The sequence below is a fragment of the Lissotriton helveticus genome, chromosome 10 (genome assembly GCF_964261635.1).
Source record: "Lissotriton helveticus chromosome 10, aLisHel1.1, whole genome shotgun sequence".
Classification (NCBI taxonomy): Eukaryota; Metazoa; Chordata; class Amphibia; order Caudata; family Salamandridae; genus Lissotriton; species Lissotriton helveticus.
Genome location: NC_136071.1, coordinates 866,504,322 through 866,525,247, shown reverse-complemented (window position 1 = coordinate 866,525,247; position 20,926 = coordinate 866,504,322). Strand labels below are relative to the sequence as shown.

Here is a 20,926-nt window from a genome sequence, read left to right as displayed (position 1 = left end):
CAGACTCCGAGAGTTGAATTCCTAGTAGCAACAAGCGAATGCAACAGCTCTCGCATTAGGAAAGTGTCAGCTACTGGTATTGTAAATGACTATTTTTTTTTAATACCTGTTGGCTTTGAAAATATATAAATTAATAGCATGGTTATTCACAAAGCCAATAGCTTACATTTTCCTAATGAGAGTCCTATTGGCTATGGCAATGCTTGTTGGTAGCAAGCAAGGACAGTGCTGTTGTGGTGCTGAGTGATGATGTAGTGGTGTCCCCGAGTGATGTGGTGGTGCCCCCGGTGATGTGGTGGTGCCCCCGAGTTTGTTTTTTTGTTTTTTGTAGAGTTTTATATAGCACGAACTAGACCCAAACCGAATCAGGTATCAGAGCGCAGTTACGTTTTTTTTTTTTTACATGAGAACACACACTTTCATTTTTAGGCACGGGGAGATTAAGTGATTTGCTCAGGATCACAGGACGTTTTGGCGTCGTTACCGAGACTCGAACCCAGACCCCCAGGTCCGAGGTCGAGCGCCTTAGCAGTTAGGCCAACTCCTCTGCTCGAGTGATGTGGTGGCGTCCCCCAGTGATGTGGTGGTGTCCCTGAGTGGTGTCCCTGAGTGATGTGGTGGTGCCCTCGAGTGATGGGGTGGTGTCCCTGAGTAATGTGCAGTGCGCCAGGTTACGCGTATTCTAGTCAGGCAGCTATGTATGTACCACAAGCTAAGTGCATACGAGCAACAACAGGTGTGCAATTGTCAAGGCAACTGTGGAAGCAACTAGTCCAACGTGAAATGTCACAAAACAGGGAGGACCGCACCCACACACGATACATGCATGATGTTTGCTGGAGCAAAGTGCACGTTCATCAGTAAACAACACGAGTGATGACGAAAAGCTTAAACAAGTGAAGAGCGCGCACCGAACAGAACGTGGGAAGAGAGTTCATCGCTCGGAAAGTATCGCGATCAGCTAGTTATCCTGCGTGTGATGGAACGTCAGGAATGTAGGAAACTGCCTGATGCGGCGAGGCTTCCGCAGTCGGTATGGCTCCCAGGCAAAGTACAGGGCATGAAAAAGAGACTAATGGATAAAGCAATGCACACGAAAAGAACACATCGGAAAGCGATGTAAGGATATTGTGCCCGCACCCAAGATTACTGTGGTGTTGGCATGTTTGAAAATCAGAAACCTTCGTGCGGAATGCAACAAAGTAATATGCAAGTCAGGATGAAGGAAAGAAAAAGTGTGGGGGCTGGGGGTGGTGCAGCAGCACAGAGACAAGCTAAAAATAAAAATAAAAAGCTCTCTGCATTGCGTGGCGCGGGAGCGCAATTCCTTTGAAGTCTGATGCCGAGGCACAGACAAATAGTGGTGCGCGATGTGAACGCAGGGGGGCCGGGGAGCTGCAGACTTTGAAGTCCGATGCCGAGGCACAAATGGTGGTGTGTTATGTGGCTGGCGATGGTGTGCACGCGCATAGATCACATGAACTGTATGCGATCCGCAGCCGTTTTGGTAGACTTTTCTTTTCCGCTTACTATAATCTCGCCGGAGCAATGCGCAAGCGCATTGGCTCAGGCGAGACCTAAAAAGGGACATTGCACATACTTGGAGATTCCCCCTCCTCACCCAAGCAACACTGGGGGCCCACCTAGTCTAGAGGTATGGACAACTGCGCAAGCGCTGAAAATGTGAGTAAAGGTGAGGAGGCGGTGTGCGCAAGCATGAGTGGATCTGGGGTCCTTGGTCTGCCAGGAAAACCAATACTTGAGAACGGGCCTGACCCGGTGACTGTTAACATCTCTGTACATTTGTTTCTGTTTAAATCAAGTTTAACACATTAGAAGTACAACAGAGCTCTGCTGTTTTAAGTGCCATGGTGTATGGTTGTTCTATAAAGTTTTGACATCCTCCTAAAAAAGAATATATATATATATATATATATATGTATATTTTTTTTTTTTTTTTTTTAAGTAATTACACAAAATGTTTCACAAACCAGTATTTTACATATGTATCTCGAACTACATCGCTGAAAAACAAAAGGGAAAAATGAGAGGAAAATGAGAAGAAAAATCAATAACCACAACAAAAGGGAAAAATTAGAAGAAAATGAGAAGAAAAATCAATAACCACAACCATGGCTATTTTCAACAAAAGTTATCACGTTTGGAACTACTGAGTATAAACGTGTTAACAGGCACAGTCCTACACGTATCGCACAGATTCTGCAAGCATATCCCAGGAGCAAATTAATAACTGAGTTTCAAGCCAATCCATCTAAGGCTTTCCCCTTACCATGGCTTTATTTTCCTTTATGTTCATGGCTCTTTTTGTCAGTGCATTAGAGTTCTCCTTTTCATTGCTGAGCTCATTTTCCGAATCAGATGCAGAATCCTCTGTTCTTTTGTTCATCTGCTTTGCATCTTTTACATTTGCAAGAGGTACTCTCTTTTTCCTGCCTTGCATATTTGGCCCAACGTTGGTCTTTTTTTCCGATGCATTATTCTTGGGTTTCTTTGATGGGAACTGGAAAGCTACACGAAGACCAAAGCTCCTCCTTTTAGGCGCGCTCGTCACCTCGTCCTGCTGGTCTGAACAGGGTTCTTTGCTCGCGTGACATTTGAAGCGCTAAAACATGAAGTTGTACAGATGTAAGAAAAAAGAAAATCTGAAACACCACCATTAATTTGCAGTTTTCAGTGACAGAGTTTTTCGGCAAATACAGAGTATTTATACTACTATTCAGTATGTTGCACCAGTGATATGAACTCAGTGAAATTTACTTTCTTATTGTATCAACATCATTAAAAGAAGTTATCTACTGATGTATGTTATTTAGAGCCATCTTGCCCAATTCGTTTGCACCAACTCTCAGTGCTGTTCACGGCTTGGAAGTTCATCGAGCACCCAAAGAGGTTTTCCCTATGCATTTGATACCAATCCCGAACAGCTTTGAGAAGCTACACTACAATATTTAAAGACCAGACACTCGAAGAAATTTCTTAAATTGACCCAGGCATGGACTCTTTTGCAAGTGTGCAGATGACCAAGTTTTGAGAAATCACAGATATTCCAAAGAACACCTGCGAAGCTTGACCAGTTGCAGGTTTCGAAGTCCAATACTTGATTTGTCATGTTGCATTTTTCTGAGTTGCTGATTCCCTAATGCGAAAACGTACACAAGATAGCTCCTCAATGTGGAGAAAACCCTTACAATACATCCCCATGAAATTTACGTGGAAGGGCAGCTATCCCGTTACTTTGCTGGAATAAATCTGAAACTATTTCCAGGTTGGGAAAAGGTCGGAAAATTGTTTTTGAATGCCCACAAATACACACACTTAGTGGCTGTTCACAAACTCTCAGGGCAAATCACACCATGAGCTGCACACTACCACCCTTGCCATTTACTACTGCTCAATTTTTTGCAGCTGAAAACAGGTTGGTGGGGTCTAATCCTAGATACGCCCCTGTGGAACTCGCCAATACATGGAGATATGGGGAACCTAGTGGGTTACCAAAGGTGAGATACCACATGTATATCAAAGCTAGGTTACATCTGGCGACCAGCCGGACTAAAGTTATACAAGTTCCTCAGAGGGAATAGTCAGATATCGCAGTATTACAGGTTAAACTTGTCTTAATGAAATACTCAGACTAATCTGCAGGAGGTCAAAGACTAATCGATTTGGTCTAAAAAGTGTCTGTGAAATGGGCCTAACTTTTCACCCAATGTCCTACTGCGCTAAGTTATCTACATGGATATTCAACAATGTATGCAAGTCGCTTCAATCCTCATGCAATGAAAATAATGGTTGGGTCAGCTCTCAACATAAATGGCAAAAAAAGTTTACAATGCAAACCCTACACCAACTTATTAAAGCACATTATACATTTTAAGTATCAATTTGTAGTTAAGGAGGGGATGTAACTTGCTGTGACTAATCTTCTAGAACGCTTTTGTCTTGAGAAATTATTAGATGTAAATGTTGAAGCATGATTGGCCTATTTACACATAAACATTATCAGCATTAAAGCGCATTCAAGTACTACATGTTCTCATTGCTCCTCTTGGAAACAAGGAAACAAAAAAAAGTCAAACAGCAACAATTTCTGGTTTAGCAACCCCATATCTTGTTTTACAGATGTGATTTTCATCAAGTAAAGCATTCGAGGAGGTAACATTGCAAACATTTGATTCATAGATAGGGTCCTCAAACACAGATAGTGCACAAGTGTATAAAAAGAAATAGTTTCACCTTCAGCGACTCCAATGAATTCAAGCTATCACAGCTCTCTTCGGATGAAGACGTTTCCATGGGAACGTGGTCTCCAAAACCAAGGAACTCTTCGTCATCACTCGGAGCATTGAAAATGTCGGCAACGTCACTGAAGATCTATTTTAGAAAGAAATAGTGTGTTAGTGGCATAACCGCGATAATCAAAGTATCAGCTTAAGATCTATAAATTCAAATATAGATAGGCACCTGCGGATAACTAAAATCTTTTTCACTTTGGGGTTCCGACATATCAAAGAGACAACAAAGCCGAAGCTAGAGTGGTTTCTGAGGTTACTAAAAAAAAAAAAAAGGTTAAATACTTTTCCTTTAGAAACAGTTACGCATCGGTCCCGTAAACATTCAATCAACAACAAAAAAAACAGTACTGTGGCTAGGAGTATATACCATGTATGCAGAGCAGTGAAAAATAAGTTTTATTTTTCAATGCGACTGCCTAATATTGTAAGACTAGTAAGGTATGGAACCTATACATAAAAGCCTTACATACCTGTAAATGCATCAACACAAGGAAGTATAGAAATGCTTCTTTATTTTACAAAGGACTATACACACGCCTCTCTAGTTAAGTTCGTAATGCAAGTTTCATAGGAAAGGCACTTTTATTATTGTGTTCCAAAGTTTGCAAAGAGCATTTTGCCATTCGAAAACGGTTTTGCTAAAAAGATTTTCTTAGAGAAAAAACAAACATTGGCTGAATTTCTGATTGTCTAGCTAAACACAGAAAGCACATCAGATTCAAGATTCACACAGTACCTTTTGACCACCTAGTAAAGATGTGATGTGGATGTAATGTAGACTTGCAGAGCCACTATCACCCAGCAGGGTATACTAGTGGTGAACAGGCCTAGCCGACACTAGTGGGACTACTTGAAAATCCATGTCTTTAAAGTCTTTCTGAACTCAAGAAGTGAGAAGGAGGCTCATAGGTGTAGCAGCAGGTCGTTCCATGTTTTAGGAGTGATGTAGGAGAAGACTCGACCAGTGGATCTGGCTTTCTCTATGTGTAGAGAAGGTCTGTGAAAGCAGATGTGTTCAAGTATGCTTGACCATTGTTATGTAGTTGGTGCTTTGAAAGTGTGGGTGAGGAGTTTGAATTGTGCTCATTTGTTTAGGGGGGGCCAGTGGAGCTCTTTCGGGTGTGGTGTGATGGGTGTGCAGCTTGGGAGGTTGAGAGTGATTCTAGAACCCAAATTTTGAATGTTCTGCAGCTTTCGGGTGAGGTTTTTGATGATCCAGGCATAGAGGGTGTGTTCAATGTTCAACTTGCTTGTGACCACGGCGTGCATTACAGTTTTCTGGGAGCATTCGGATGTCGTGAAGCTGTATGCGCGTACACTTTATATAGAAATATATACTAAATGATTCAGATAGCAGGAAAAGTCAAAAGAACCAAACAAGCATTCTGATTGGTTGATGCTCTTTCTGTTAGCCAATAAGAAAAATGGGCTGGATAGAAACTATGAAAAAAATCCCTTGGTCAACTATCCTGTTACCCTCACATATGGTTTTGGACATTAGGGATGCTCACAAACAAATGTGTGTGGAGGGTGGTGTAAGTTTATACAACATCCCTAATTAGGAGTATATTTTTGGTGGGAGTGGGGGGGGGGGGGTTAAGAAGGAGGCGACTAAGTAAAGAGTTTGATTTTAAGTATTCCACTAGACCTTTCCCGACTTGGAGTTATGCGTAGCATGTTCTTATATAAAAACAAAAAGAAGCTCTAATGTCAAATTTGTCCTTTAAAAAATCATGCTGCAAATATTGGGGGGTGGGGGAGGATTAGAAGATCTGGTTCTTCAAGGTTGTGGTGAAGTGGGGAACAGTCTACCTCAGGTTTGTAATTCCAAATTTTGTACAAATTGTGGATGGGCACAGAAGCACAAATGCATCACCAACCGAGTGAAGAAGCAACACAGCTGGACGGACAGCTCACCTTATGTTCATACGAAATGAATATGGTCATGCTTGCAACCAACACTTTATACATGACAAATTGATGAGGTAGAAGTCCCAGTAGCGCTGCATGCTGATGTGGGGAAGTATGAGAGGACGCTCAGGGAATTCAGGAAACAAAGGAGGTGCAGGAGAGGTTTGAGGCAGTTGAACAAGGGCCAAATTACTAATACTTTTGATAGACTAAATGAATACCAAATGTGGGATTATTCTGCTGATGCACTTGCAGATTCCGATTACGCATAGGGATGCCTAATGATGGGGTAAGGGACCGATTGAGGTGCCAGAAGATCAAATGGGTCATTATGTTGACACAAATGTCTTGGGATCTACTGATCGGTTTCTGGTTGACACAGCTGCTACCCGTAGTGCTCTGGCTAAAATATTGGTTCCTAGGGCTCCCCTGTCTGGCACAATGATAACATCGATGGGATTCAATGGAACACCTACACCTAGCTCGCTATCACAGCCACTTGAATTCGGACTTGTCAAATTCACGGCAGCATGTACATTTTTGCTTTCCCCTAACACGCCGGACAGCATTGTGGCTATCGATATGCTTAAATATTTTCATGCTACAATACGTTGTTCTCAGAAGGTGTGCGTGTTATTTTGAATGACAATTATCCAATGGTTGAGAGATCCTGTCTTATCAATGAGGATGCCGCTCCGGTGTTCCTACCTCTTACCTTGTGGGCTAGATCAGATAAGTGGGTCAAGTTCAAATCCAAGTAAGGGAAGGTGTTTCATTGCCTCAACTGGCTCAATACAAAATATCCCGAGATGGTGAAGAAGCATTAGCAAACATTGTAGAGGATTTGATCAAAGTGGGGGTAGTGGAGGAAGTCCCCTATAATACTTGCAATAGCCCTATCCTTCCTATTTTTTTTAAAAAAGACACTGATACTAAAATTTACAGACTCGTTATTGATTAGCGGGAGGTTAATAAAATTGTAGTGCCCCAATATCCGGTAGTTTCCGATATCACAACCCTTCTCAATATGGTCAATCAATCAATCAATCAATCAATCAATCAATCAATCAATCAATCAGGACATTTGTAGAGCGCGCTACTCACCAGTGAGGGTCTCAAGGTGCTGAAGGGGGAGGGGTGCAGCTACTGCTCGAAAAGCCAGGTCCTGAGGTGTTTTCTGAAGGTGAGATGGTCCTGGGTTATTCGTAGGTGTGCGGGGAGGGCGTTCCATGTTTTGGCTGCCAGGTAGGCGAACGATCTTTCTCCGGCGGTGGTTCTGCGGATTCGTGGGACGGTGGCGAGGCTGGCGGAGCGGAGCTGGCGGGTGGGAGTGTAGAACGAGAGGCGGTTGTTGAGGTATTTGGGGCCCATGTCATGGAGCGCTTTGTGTGCGTGGGTGAGGAACCTGAATGTGATCTTGTTGACGGGCAGCCAGTGCAGGTTTCTTAGGTGGGCGGATATGTGGCTGTGGCGAGGGATATCGAGGATGATTCGTGCGGAGGCATTCTGTATGCGTTGTAGTCGTTTCTGAAGTTTGGCGGTGGTTCCTGCGTATAGGGCGTTTCCGTAGTCCAGTCGGCTGGTGACGAGGGCCAGGGTGATGGTCTTTCTGGTTTCGGTGGGGATCCATCTGAAGATCTTTTGGGGAATGCGCAGGGTGTTGAAGCATGATGCCGAGGCGGCGTTGACTTGCTTGGTCATCGTGAAGGAGGAGTCCAGGATGAATCCCAGGTTGCGTGCGTGGTCCGAGGGTGTCGGCGCGGGGCCCAGAGCGGAGGGCCACCAGGAGTCGTCCCAGGCGGATGGGGATTGTCCGAGGATGAGGACCTCCGTTTTGTCTGTGTTCAGCTTCAGGCGGCTGAGCTTCATCCAGTCTGCGACGTCTTTCATTCCTTCCTGTAGGTTGGTTTTGGCGGTGGCTGGGTCTTTGGTGAGGGAGAGTATCAGTTGGGTGTCGTCGGCGTACGAGGTGATGTTGATGTTGATGTTGTGTTTGCGTGCGATGGCAGCGAGGGGGCTCATGTAGATGTTGAAGAGGGTTGGGCTGAGTGAGGAGCCTTGGGGTACGCCGCAGATCTTGGTGGCTTCTGAGCGGAAGGGAGGGAGGCGGACTCTCTGGGTTCCGTCGGAGAGGAACGAGGTGATCCAGTCCACGGCCTTTCCTTGGATTCCAGTGTTGAAGAGGCGGGTTATTAGGGTGCGATGGCATACGGTATTGAAGGCTGCAGAGGTCCAGGAGGATGAGGGTGGTCGTTTCTCCGTTGTCCATCAGGGTCCTGATGTCGTCGGTGGCCGCGATGAGGGCTGTCTCAGTGCTGTGATTGGCTCGAGTGAGTTGTTTGCCTCGAGGAAGGCAGTCAGCTGTTTATTGACGGTCTTCTCGATGACTTTGGCCGGGAAGGGAAGAAGAGAGATGGGTCGGAAGTTCTTGAGGTCCGCTGTGGGTTTTTTCAGCAGGGCGTCGCTTTCTGCGTGCTTCCAGCTCTCGGGGAAGGTGGCTGACGCGAACGAGCTGTTTATGATGTTCCGGAGATGGGGTGCGATGATGGTGTCGGCTTTGTTGAAGATATGATAGGGGCATGGGTCCGAGGGGGAGCCGGAGTGGATGGAGTTCATGACGTTGGTGGTGTCTTCAGCGCTGGTGGGGGTCCAGGTGCTGAGGGTGGTGGTGGGGTTCGCTGGTTCGGTGACTGGAGGCAGAGTCTGGGGTCCGAAGCTGTCGTGTATATCTGTGATCTTTCGGTGGAAGAACGTGGCGAGGGAGTTGCAGAGTTCTTGTGACAGTGTGATGTCGTTGTTGCTGGCGCTGGGGTTGGAGAGCTCTTTGACGATGTTGAAGAGTTCCTTGCTGTTGTGAGTGTTGTCTAGTCGCTCTTTGAAAGATGTCCTTTTGGTGGTGCGGATCAGCTGGTGTTGTTCGCGGGTGGCGATCTTGAGTGCTGTCATGTTTTCTGTAGTGGCGCCAGGTTTTTTCGAGGGATCGGCAGGATTGCTTTGATTCTTTGAGGGCGTCTGTGAACCATGAAGTTTTCCTTTTGCTGGTCATGCTAGGGGGGGTTCTTCAGTGGTGCGAGGTCGCAGCGCGCACTTGGTGATCCACTGTGCAAGATTGCGGGCTGCGTCGTTGGTGTCGGCGATATCGACTGGCGGGTTCTGGGTGAGGGATGAGTGGAGCTGGTCTGTGGTGATTTTGCTCCAACATCTGCAGGGAGTTTGTTGCGTGCGGTGGTGGGCTGTATTCTTTTTGAAGGTGAAGTGGATGCATCTGTGGTCGGTCCAGTGTAGTCCGGCGGAGCGGCTGAAGGATACGTGTTTGCTGGCGGAGAAGATGGGGTCGAGCGTGTAGCCAGCGATGCGGGTTGGGCTGTTCACCAGTTGTTTGAGTCAGAGATTGGTGAGGTTGTCGAGCAGTGTGGTGGTGTTGTTGTCGCTGTTTTTTTCCAGGTGGAAGTTCAGGTCTCCAAGGAGGATGTATTCTGGTGAGGCTAGGGCATGCGGGCTGATGAAGTCGGCGATGGTTTCGCTGAATTGTGTGCGTGGGCCCGGGGGTCTGTAGATGAGCGTTCCTCTGAGGGTGGTCTTGGGGTCGGTGTGAATCTGGAAGTGTAGGTGTTCGGCAGCGGAGAGTGAGTCTTCGGCGTTGGTCGTGATGTTGATGGTGTTCCTGTAGACGATGGAGATTACTCCTCCTGATTGGTTGACGCGGTCCTTCCGGGTGATCTTGTAGCCGTCCGGGATGGCTATGGCGATGTCGGGGGCCGAGGAGGCGTTCATCCAGGTTTCCGTGAGGAAGGCGACATCCGATGCTGTTGTGTCGAAGAGGTCCCATAGATCGACGGAGTGTTTGTGGACGGAGCGGGTGTTGAGGAGGATGCACTTGAGGTGGTTGTTGTTGTTGCGTGGTCTGGTGGGAGGTACGCAGGTTCAGCAGGTGTATTTGCAGGCTTGGCAGGTGAAGCGTCCGTGGGTTCGCTTCGGGGTGGCTTGGTAGCAGGCGGGTGTTCGTCCGGCGTTGAGTGCATTGAGGGTGTTGGAGTCGTATCTCAGTCGGGTACGGCGGGGGCCAGGGGTTCTGGCGCTGGGCACGGTCCAGGCGCAGACGGGCTTGCCTTTGGCGTGCCTTCGGCGGGCCCGCTACGCGGCCTCGGTATGAGGGGCAGAGGGAGGAGCAGCTGGGAGGTGGAAGCGGGGTGGCCATTGGGGGTCGAGGGGGCGGGGCCGCAGGGACGCAGCAGCGGGAGGAAACCAGAGGGGGAGACGGGGGCGGCGGGGAAAGGGGGCACACAGGAGTAAACGAGCACAGGGGTCAGGGGTACAGAAGGCAAGAGTGGCACGGGGGCAACAGGGAACAAGCGATTACAAAGAAACATCAGGACGAGCAAAGACACAGTACTTAGCCTGGAAGGCGGCTAAAGTGGCCGCAGGAGCCGGGACACGCAGGGGGCACACAAAGACGAGCACAGGGGTCAGGGGGGTACACGAAGGCAAGGGCGGCACGGGGGGAGCAACAAGGGAACAAGTAATTACAGAGAAACAATCAGGACGAGCAGAGCAAGTACTTAGCCTGGAAGGCGGCTAACGTGGCAGCAGAAACCGGGACACACAGGGGGCTGCGTGGCGGTGAGGGGAGCGACCTACCTGGTGGCAGGGTCAAAGGTCGCTCTCTCTACCGCTGCGCGGCCTCCATATGAGGGGCAGCGGATCCCTCCCATTGCCAATGCATTTTCTGTGATCGACTTGTAAAACACATTTTTCTCAATACCCATTCACACTGAAAGCTATTATCTGTTTGGATTCACGTTGAAAAATAGATCCTTCCGGTTCTGCAGAGCTCCACAGGGCTATACAGAGAGTCCTAGCATCTATAGTCAAGCATTAAAAAGACAGCTTGATTCCTTTCCTGTACCAAAAGGGGTGGCCCTTATCAAATATGTCGACGACATCTTGTTAGCTGCAGATACCCCTGAGCAGTGTGAAGAAGGAACACGGTTATTGTAATAATTTCTTGCTTCCCATAATCACAGTCGCGCAAAAGAAATTGTAATGTTGTAGACAGCAGGTTACCTATTTAGGTCACCCCCTGTCTAAGGAGGGACGTGCACTCACACCAAATTGCATTCAGACCATTTTCGATACTCCTGTGCCCAGTACTCAGAAGGATGTCCACGCACTGATTGACCTTACTTATTTTTGTAGGAAGTGGATCCCCAGTTTTTCGCATATTAATAAAACTTTGCTGGCCCTTTTGACTAAAGAAACTCCAATGCCCCTCCCATGGACTGCTGAAAGTCAGAGTGCCTTCCAACAGTTAGGCCAAGCTCTTTGGTCTGCACCAGTGTTAGGAACTCCAGACTACACTATGACTTTCACACTCTATGTACACGAGGGAAGGTTGTTCTCTCTCAGTGTGAACACAGATATGCAGTGATAAACAACGTCCTTGTGCATATTTCTCAGCTGTCCTTGACCCAGTCACTTGCGTGCTGCCTGGATGTTTAGGAGTGGTGGCAGCAACGGCTGTATCTACACGTCAGAGTGATGAAATAGTTTTGTTACACAAATTGCTTGTGTTAGTACCTCATTTAGTTGATCCTTTGCTAAATCCAATGAAAACACAGCATTTGACTGGTGCTAGCTTGACAGGATATGAATTTACCCTTTTGGCCCCTCATATCACATTGAAAAGATGTTGGACACTAAGTCCTGCTACACTACTACCATTTCTAGCTACTCAGCCTCAGTCCAAAAACCACATGATTGTATATTTCTCACTGAAGAGCAAACAAAGGGTTGTGTTGACCTACAAGATACTCCTCTCTCTATTGTTGATGGGGAGCTATGGGTTGATGGGTCATGTTTGAAATTACCCGATGGCACTACATCTGCTGCCTATGCTATTAAGATACTTCAGACAGTAGTTGAGACAGCTCGCATCCCACAGAAGTCGGCCCAAGCGGCCGAACCGATTGCACGGACTAGGGCAGGTGAGCTTAGTACAGACTTACTTGTCAATATTTTCACTGTCAGCCAGTACGCATTTGGGGTGAGACACAATTTTGGCCGCTTATGGAAAGAAAGGGGTTTCCTCACCTCACAAGGGACACAGATAGTGCATAGAGAATTAGTGCATAATCTTCTTACTGCCCTAACCTATCCTAAGAAAGTGGCAATTGTTAAGAGTAGTGTACACAAGAAAGTGACTGACAAAATAGGAGCAGGTAATGCCTTTGCGGATCACACAGCCCTATCGAGACCGCAATACAGCGAAGCACCACAACTATGTATGTGGTTAAGTCACAAGCTGAACGTTGGCATGATGCTAGGCAGGAAGTGCTGGACATGCAACAATCTGCCTCTGCTGACGAACTAGGCCAATGGTCTAAGGAGAGAACACTGGCTGATGAGGGCTGCTGGAGGAATAAAGATATGACAAAATGGAGGTTGCCCACAGCATACTTATACCCCTTGATTCACATGGCCCGGCACATGTTGGTGCATCCTCAATGGCAAAACAACTCATGCAAGTTTAGGATCATCCTGATATTGCCGGCACTGCTAAAAAGATAGACCAGACAAGACTGGACTGTCTCCAGTATAATCCTGGAAAGGGCACTCAAAGTGATTCAAACTGACACTGCATTACAGCAATATGTTGACTTTAATTTGGGACTCTTTTTCTTTGTTGGTGCAGCTTTGAATAGTAGAAAAATAAGACGCTTGACCCGAGTGGTAGAGGCTGTGACTAATCAAACGGCAATGGCTCTCGGAAATATTACAGAAGAACTCCAAATTACGAGAATTGTGACTTTGCAAAATAGAATGGTGTTAGATGTAATATTAGCTGATCGTGGTGGAGCATGTCGCATTATTGGGAGTAGGTGTTGTGTATTTATCCCCAACCACGCCCCTTCTGTTCATGATGCTGTTTCCAAACTGCATAAAGTAGCCACTGAGTCACATCAAGATCCTGGAACATGAACTTGGACTGGATGGTTCTGGAACTTATTTTCTGTGTAGGGTCTTAAAGTATTGTCGGCCTTATTCATAATTATTGCAATTATCTTCCCTTGTTGTTTATGCATACAATGTGGACCAATTGTCTGTTCCCTCTGTATTTCCACTTGTACTACTTGTGTACCAACTAAACCGAATGTCCAAAATTCAAATACCCTTTTAGCAATGGAACAAGAAATTTGTGAAATGATAATTGATATTCACGATGTATATCATACCCCTAAGAAGGGACAAGAAAATGTCTAAGCTTACGCTAAAAGGGTCGTCTGTGGAAACGTGTAATATTTTGTATTAGCATAAGCAACAGCCATTTTGGCTGTGGCTTCCATTTCGTTTCCTTCGTCCTCTGCTGTTCGCCTTTTCACTCTGCTTGTGTCATCAACTTTAGTTGACCACTTTCGACATGGCTCAGCAAAGTACGTGCTGGGGGGTTTGTAACTGCTGGTGCACCTGGTCTTAGAGGCTTTCTATTGCTCTTTTACTGCTGCCATAAGCATTCCTGCTCCCCCTCCCTATTTGCTGACCAAGTGGTCATCCATCTGCCCTTGTTTGCCGATAGCTATTCCTGTGTTTAAACTTGCTCTTTCCATTTCTGTCCATATGCTTACATTGCAACAAAACTGTATATAAGGACAACGGTTTGTGAGTGCAGAATACCTCCTCCCACAATACTAGAGTGTTGTGTGGAGATGGTCCCGCTCATGAGTGATTAATAAACTTGTTATTTTACTTCAACTCGAGTGCCGATCTCTTTTTGTTAGTCTTTGGACCCGTGGACAAGAGGGTGACCCTGCACCAGTGTGCTCACATTTCCACAAGACCAACTCTTCAGTACACTTTGGAACCTGTGGATTCTCTCCCAGGAAGAATGGCTGCTGAGCTGCTGAAAGAACTGCCACTCTGCTCTGAAGTAACTGCTGCCCTACTGAGCTGACCTGCTGCCACCCTACCTCGGTGAGAAGGACTGGATCAGCACTTGTTGAAACCCAGGACCCCAAAGTGAGTCCAAGGGCTTGTTGTCTGGCCACCTGACTTGAGCCTCAGAGACAGAAGGCTCCAACAATCTTAAACCCAGCAACTGTACTCTTCCATTTGTGAGTTCTTCCCTGCCAAGTGGAGCTACCCCAGTCTTGGACCCGTGGAAGTGGGCCTGAAGGTGTTCTGTCAGCCAATTTGTGGACTTTGCGCACCCACAAACTGCTTCTGTTGCTAGGATATTTCTGACACAAGAAATCCACCTAGACCCCTGCAGCCTGCATCAGAACTGCTGCCAGTGCAAAGTTTAATGTATGCAGAGCCCTCGACTACGGAGCCTCAACAACACTGGTTCTCGCATCACAGCTTTTCAGAAAGGTGCAGCACCTCAAATGCGTGTCACAACCTTGACGCTGAACTCCACAGTGCAAACCCCTAGTTGACAGGATCCTCTATGACAATGCAGCACCTCGCAACACAGCTTCACTGTTCCTCAGAAGCCATTCATCATCTCGGCTTCACGGCACATCCTCTGTGCGTGACGGCACAAAGCTCGACAAACCAGGATTTAAGATACCCTTGTTCAACATACCCAACTGTCACAGTAGCCGACCCGCACTCCTTCACGGTCAACCTGAAATTGTGCCTTTGGACCAGATTAGATCTTGGAAGATGGGTATCTTTCACAAAGATGACAGATCTCTCGTCTGCCGAAATATAAATTCCATTATATCCTATGGGATTTATATTTTGGTGGACGGGATTTTCATCACCGGTGTGACGGAGTAGCCCATCCACCAAGGTCTAAATCAGGTCTTTGTCCCGCTCCGGCACTACCGGATATCTAGATGGAGCTTTGTGCTATTTGGTGATTTTTTGTGTGTGAAATGTTTAAACTCACCTATCTCTGGTTCAACAGATTAGATTTTTGTTGTTTCGGTCTGGTTTTATTTTTTACAATCGACTATTTCTCTAAATTGGATTGGGATTTTTCATGTGCTGTGTTGTCAAGTTATTACCGCTTGAAGTGCTGGATACACACTTCACATATTGCCTGTAAGCTAAGCCTGACAGCTCAGTGCTAAGCTACCAGGGGTTGAGCACAGGCTAGTTGGGAGTTTGCATGTACCTCACTGTTAGACTTGACAGCCTAAGGGTGATCTTCCCCCGACTTTTTTGCCTGCCTCCATTCATTTTTCTGTACTTGATTTCTGCTGGTTTTAGAACTCAAAGCACTTTACAACTGCTAAAGTGTACGTGCTCTCTCCCTTAAGCATGGTATTATTGACTTACACCCATTTGGCATAATTAATTTACCTGAAAGCCCCTTGAAAAGAGGTATACCATATTCTCAGGGTCTGTAAATGTAATTCTAATAGTGGGCCTGCAGCACTGATGCGCCACACATACAAGTAGCATTTCAAACCTGTCTCAGGCCTGCCATTGCAGGGCCAGTGTGCGCAGTTTAATGGCACTTTGACTTGCCATTTAAAACTACTTCCCAAGTTGTAAACTCCTCTTATATTACATATAGGTCACCCCTAAGGAAGGCCCATAGTAACCCAAAGGGCAGGGTGCTATGTAAGTAAAAGGTAAGGGGTGACAGCGTTTACAACGCTGTCAGTACCACGCGCATTGGTAACAACCCAGACGTTACATCGTCCGCGCTACCCACGTATAGCGTTACATCGCAAGTCATTTCAACGACTTGCGCTAATGTCGTTGCACACCAGGGAATGTGTTGGATTTTAAGTCCAACACATTCCCTGCTGTTGGGCAAACTGGAGTAGGAATAGTAATTTGTACTATTCTTAAGTCCAGCACGCCATCAAGTGCAAGTCGTAGAAACGACTTGCGTTGTAATGCCATGCGTGGTAACAACGCAGACGATGTAACGTTCGCGTTGTTACAACGCCACATATTGCATCGCGGTAGGTAACGTCACATATTTAAGGTAGGACATGCACGTTTATGTTTTACATGCCCTGGAAGTGACAAACAGCCTATTTAGTTTTCCACTACTCTGAGGCCTACCCCTCTCATAGACTAGCATTTGGGATTCTTTAATACACCTTTAAACTGCAATTCCTGATCAGAGAGGAGTAGCTTTTTCATTGTTTGTAAGTTAGGAATGGTCTTGATACATCCGCTTTACTGGTGAAGTTGGATTAAACATTACTGTTTTAAAAATGCCACTTTCAGAAAGTGGCCATTTCTCTGCTCTGATCTTTGTGCCTTACAGCTGGTCTCCAATACTCATCTGAGTTGGGTGAAAGCTATACTTTGTGCATTCCCTTTAGACAGCCCCAAACACAGGAAGTTGAGGCTCATTTGCATAAGGAGCATTCATCTGCATTCTGATGGGTCCTCCTGGGCAGGGAGGAATGGGTGGGGCTGACACTTCAATAGGTAGTGTCCTGTCCACACACAAAGCACTGTTTAACCCCCACTCCACAAGAGTTTGCTGGCTTGCCTCCAGCTGCTTGAAACTCAGGGAAATCAAACTCTAATAACCCTGCTCCTATACCGGTGTTCTTGGAAGTGTCCCAGGTACTTGCAACACGGATTGACGCATCCTCGGTCTGCGTGTAGCAGAACCAGCGCATCAGCCCGGTTGTGGGAGTAAAATCGGAACATCACTTCAAAACCAGAGCTTTGCCTCCGTAGATCGATGAATCTGACAGCATATCGCCGCTGCTGCAGCTTGGGGAGATAAACCCATCCCCTCGAATGCGTGGCAGAAACCAGCCCATCGCTCGATGCCTCTCGACTCCAGCACCAGTCTTCTGAATTGATCCTTCGCCTTCACTGCGTGGAACGGAGATCAACGAATCTCGTTGATTGCGACCAGGAAAGGCACTTTGTTCACCAAGGCCTGCGTGGGTCCTGCAGCCGAACGGCGCTTCATCACAGTCGGCCCAAACTTTGGCTTTGCCCTGGTCCAGCGCAACCTAATGTAACCTTTTTAGCACAACTTGCTTCTAAGCGCTTTACTGCATTTATTTCTACAGATAGGATTTTTGTCATTTTGGTCTTATTTTACACTGATAAATATCTATCTTTCTAATTTGTTGTGGAGTCTTTTTGTGGTATTTTCACTGTGTAACTGTACGAGTTATTGTACAAATACTTTACACACTCCTAAGTTAAGTCGGCCTGCTCTGTGCCAAGCTACCAGAGGATGAGCACAAAATAATTTAGAAACGGGTTAGGATTTACCCTGACTAGGCTTGTGGTCCCTACTTGGAATGGGTGCATAACTCTGCCAACTAAAGACCTCATGATTCTAACACTGTGACAAGGACTGTGATTGCTGCTTGAATAGGGTTTCACCCTCCTCAACCAGTAACACAATTTCTCATAATATGCACATAAATTATAATCTGAAAATAACTCACAAAATCGAGGAGGAAACTTGGATAGCCAATTTAAGCTCACTGTCCAAAATGAAACTAATATTTAAGTCTTTTTTTTTTATAAAGACAACATAAAATGGCAGCGAACAGTGCTACTAGTGTGAGAACATTGTTGCATGACAAGGTAGTTTCTAAATGCACTATGATGTAATCAAGTTCTATGGCCCAGATGTATGTAGCTTTGGATTTGTGATTACCAAATAGCAACTTATCCAACTCACTATTTGGCAATTGTAAACAGCGATGTATAAATGTGTTTAACACATTTAGCGATTCCCAGTGGGTCGCAAATGGACCTTCCTCATTAATATTTATGAGGTAGGTCTCAGTTTGGGACCCATTGGGAATTGCAGAAACCACAGGGATGGTGGCCTACTGGGGTCAGCAGACCACCATGTCTGTAATTGCTTTTAAATAAAGCATGTATTTTTTTTAAATATAGCCCATTTTCCTTAAAGGAAAAAAAGGGATGAGTTTAAAATGAAAAGTTTTCCTTTAATTTTTGAAAAATAGGCCGCAGGACCGCAGCCTGCTTTAAAAAAATATTTTCACCAACATTCACAAAGGGGAGGGGCATTCGCCCATTCAGAATTGGTGGTAAAATGTAAATGCTTTGCAACTGCATTTCAGTCACATAACATTCACATATACCACTGCCGGTCGCTATTCGGAAGGGACGCACTAAACAGGCCCCTTCCCAATACCGAATCTCAAAACCAATTTGCAATTAGGTAATAGGTTGCCATAACGCAAATTGAGCATTTGTATATGAAAAAAGCTATTTTTGCAGTCACAAACTGGGAAAAACAACCTTCCTACATCTGGCCTTAAATCTCTACCAATGTTTGAGGATAACACCGAATAAAACAAAACTCTCGGATACTACAGTACACCATTTTATCTGCTCCTGCCTCGGTTCCAGCAAATAACAGTGGAGAGGTAGCGTGGTTCTTTCCCATCTGGATGCCCACAGTCCACAGCTTTGGTGTCCTACGGAACCCCGCATGAATCCATCCATTTAAACTGTTGCAAGAATGGGCAATTTAGTCCGAGGGAACTTCTGAACAACTTAATGAGCTTCTTAAAGACTCCTGCAGCGCGAGCCAAAAACTGGTGAAAACTGAGAAGCAGTCTATTCAATTTACAAAAATAAGTTGTTTTAATGGAAGCCCGTCAGTGCCCTGGAATGTAGGGGGGAGAGTAGGTTTTGCCCTTGTTCATAATCAGTAATTGCTGCCCCGTGAGGCGGACTCCTCGGGTGCAGGTGCACTAGTCATGGAAATCGGAGAGGGAACACGTTGGGCATGTGGTAATCACAGCAGTTTTAGCCCTGTAGGACAAGAGCTAATGCAGTAGCTACTGAAAGCAAATATTATTCATTGTAATGAGCCTCACAGTTCCTCGCATATATTCCCCCATTAAGTTATTAAAATGTTACACTGCGGTGCTCCGATTTAACCTTTCTCGCATTGCGCTACGAAGAAAACACTGCAGAGGCCATTACACAACGCGTGAATACAGATTTAGCTGGCATGCGTTCTCCTTCGAGGTTAATCAGGCTAGCTCCAGCTGAGGAACTGTGCACCTTTTCTGCAAGGCGTGCTAGTTCAAAACGACTACAGTAATAATTCATGTACAGAAAATAGCGTCTGACGTCTAGAATCGGGCTTTACTGGTGTCAATGCAGAATCTCGGTACCTGCACCGGCACAGTGTGGCTGAATATATTGATAAACCTATTTTGTCTGTGTATAGTTAAAGATGTTGGACTTTTTCGGCCGTGGAAGCATAAATCCGAGGACATTGAGGACTACTGTTGTGTTCATGCTAATCAGCCCACATAAAACGTGTATTACCAAATCATTCCGTAGAGAAGCATTGGAGTGAACTGATTGTACACAGATTTGTATTCCTTGAAATGTTCGAAGTAAAATGCATTCATGGGCAAACTGGACGATGTATACAGACCCTCAGTGTAAACATGGCATTCTAACACATTATGGTAAAACTGGAAACCAACAGAATTCAGGATTTATTTTTTAAATACAATAAATTCCACTGAAACGTTTCAATGTCACCTATTCCAGGGGCCTATTACAAAGGCTTTTTGGAGTACATAAAATATTGTACCGAGCTACTGTAGCATTTCTATACCTCTCACTACCCCTAGGTGGGGCGCTGAGGTGCTTGCCCACATAGGTCGTATGCTGCACAAAGTATGCCGCTGGCCGCGCGACGCGAAGGGGAGCTAAGCGAGACAGCATCTTAGTCCCACATTCCGCGCGCACGCCAGCTCTGGCCCGCCCCCTTTCATGCTTGTCCTATGGGCGCGGGCCACCAGGTGCGAGGGGCGGCCCTTAAGGGGTTTAGCGCAGAGCAGCCAGGAACGCGACGGCAGGAAAGGCCGAGCGTCGCTGCCGCTCCAGATTTAAACCCCTTTGGGGCCGCCCCTCGCACCTGGAGGCCCGCGCCCATAGGACAAGCATGGAGGGGGGCGGGCCCGAGCTGGCGTGCGCGCGGAATGTGGGACTAAGATGCTGTCTTCGCTTAGCTCCCCTTCGCGTCGCGCGGCCAGCGGCATAGTGCCCACACTCCCAGCGCTTACTCCCCTCTGCGCCCCATAAACTCACATACCAAGGAAACCATGAGACAAATTCGTGGGAAAGCAGTGGTGCAGGTTTATTTTGCACAACAAGTGGAAATAAGGTGGGTCATCTTACGGGCGATCCAATGCGGCAGCCCCTCGCTGTCCCGCATGCCTAATGAGCCATTCTTGCACGGCGAGTCGATGCTCTGACGGTGCAGTCCCTTATCACTTTCTTTCGTTCACTCCCGCCCCCCCTGTCAGGGCGAAGCGATGAGGCACACCCCCGGTCGGTTCAGGCCCCCCGACCGCCCGAAGGACTAACGGGGCGCCGACGCTGTTCGCTGGAACCCCCTCGGCTCCAGGTTCTTGGCTCAGGCACCCCTACTGTGCCAGGCAGAGGTATTGACTGTGTCCTTCTGCCGCAGAGGTACCCCTACTGTCCATCTGCCTCCAGATCGCCCTGTACTCCGCGTCTGGAAGGAGATAGAGTACCTTCTCAAGCTCTGTCCTATTTCGTCCCTCTGCCCTCAATTTAACACTACGCATTAGCGTTTGGGAATAAATTGGGTAGAAAGTTTGTATGGTTCATAAGAGGTTATTTCCATAGCTCCAGGAAACAACCAAGTATTGCCGCCTTGTCTAATCATGAGACTTGCTTAAGTGGTCGAGTAGATAGATGACAGACAAGATGTGTGGATAACATTGTGTTTA

At 46.5% G+C, this 20,926-nt stretch overlaps 1 protein-coding gene across 2 annotated transcripts in view; it reads right to left on the bottom strand.

The window, feature by feature from the left end:
* CDCA7L (cell division cycle associated 7 like) overlaps positions 1–20,926 on the bottom strand; it is a 139,671-nt gene that overhangs the window by 83,674 nt on the left and 35,071 nt on the right. For both annotated transcript variants that reach the window (XM_078663511.1, XM_078663512.1), the window contains exons 2-3: positions 4,255–4,392; positions 2,291–2,623 (exon numbers count right to left, since the gene is read on the bottom strand). In XM_078663511.1, the coding sequence (XP_078519637.1) occupies positions 2,291–2,623; positions 4,255–4,392 (471 nt within the window). The remainder of the gene's footprint in view (positions 1–2,290; positions 2,624–4,254; positions 4,393–20,926) is intronic.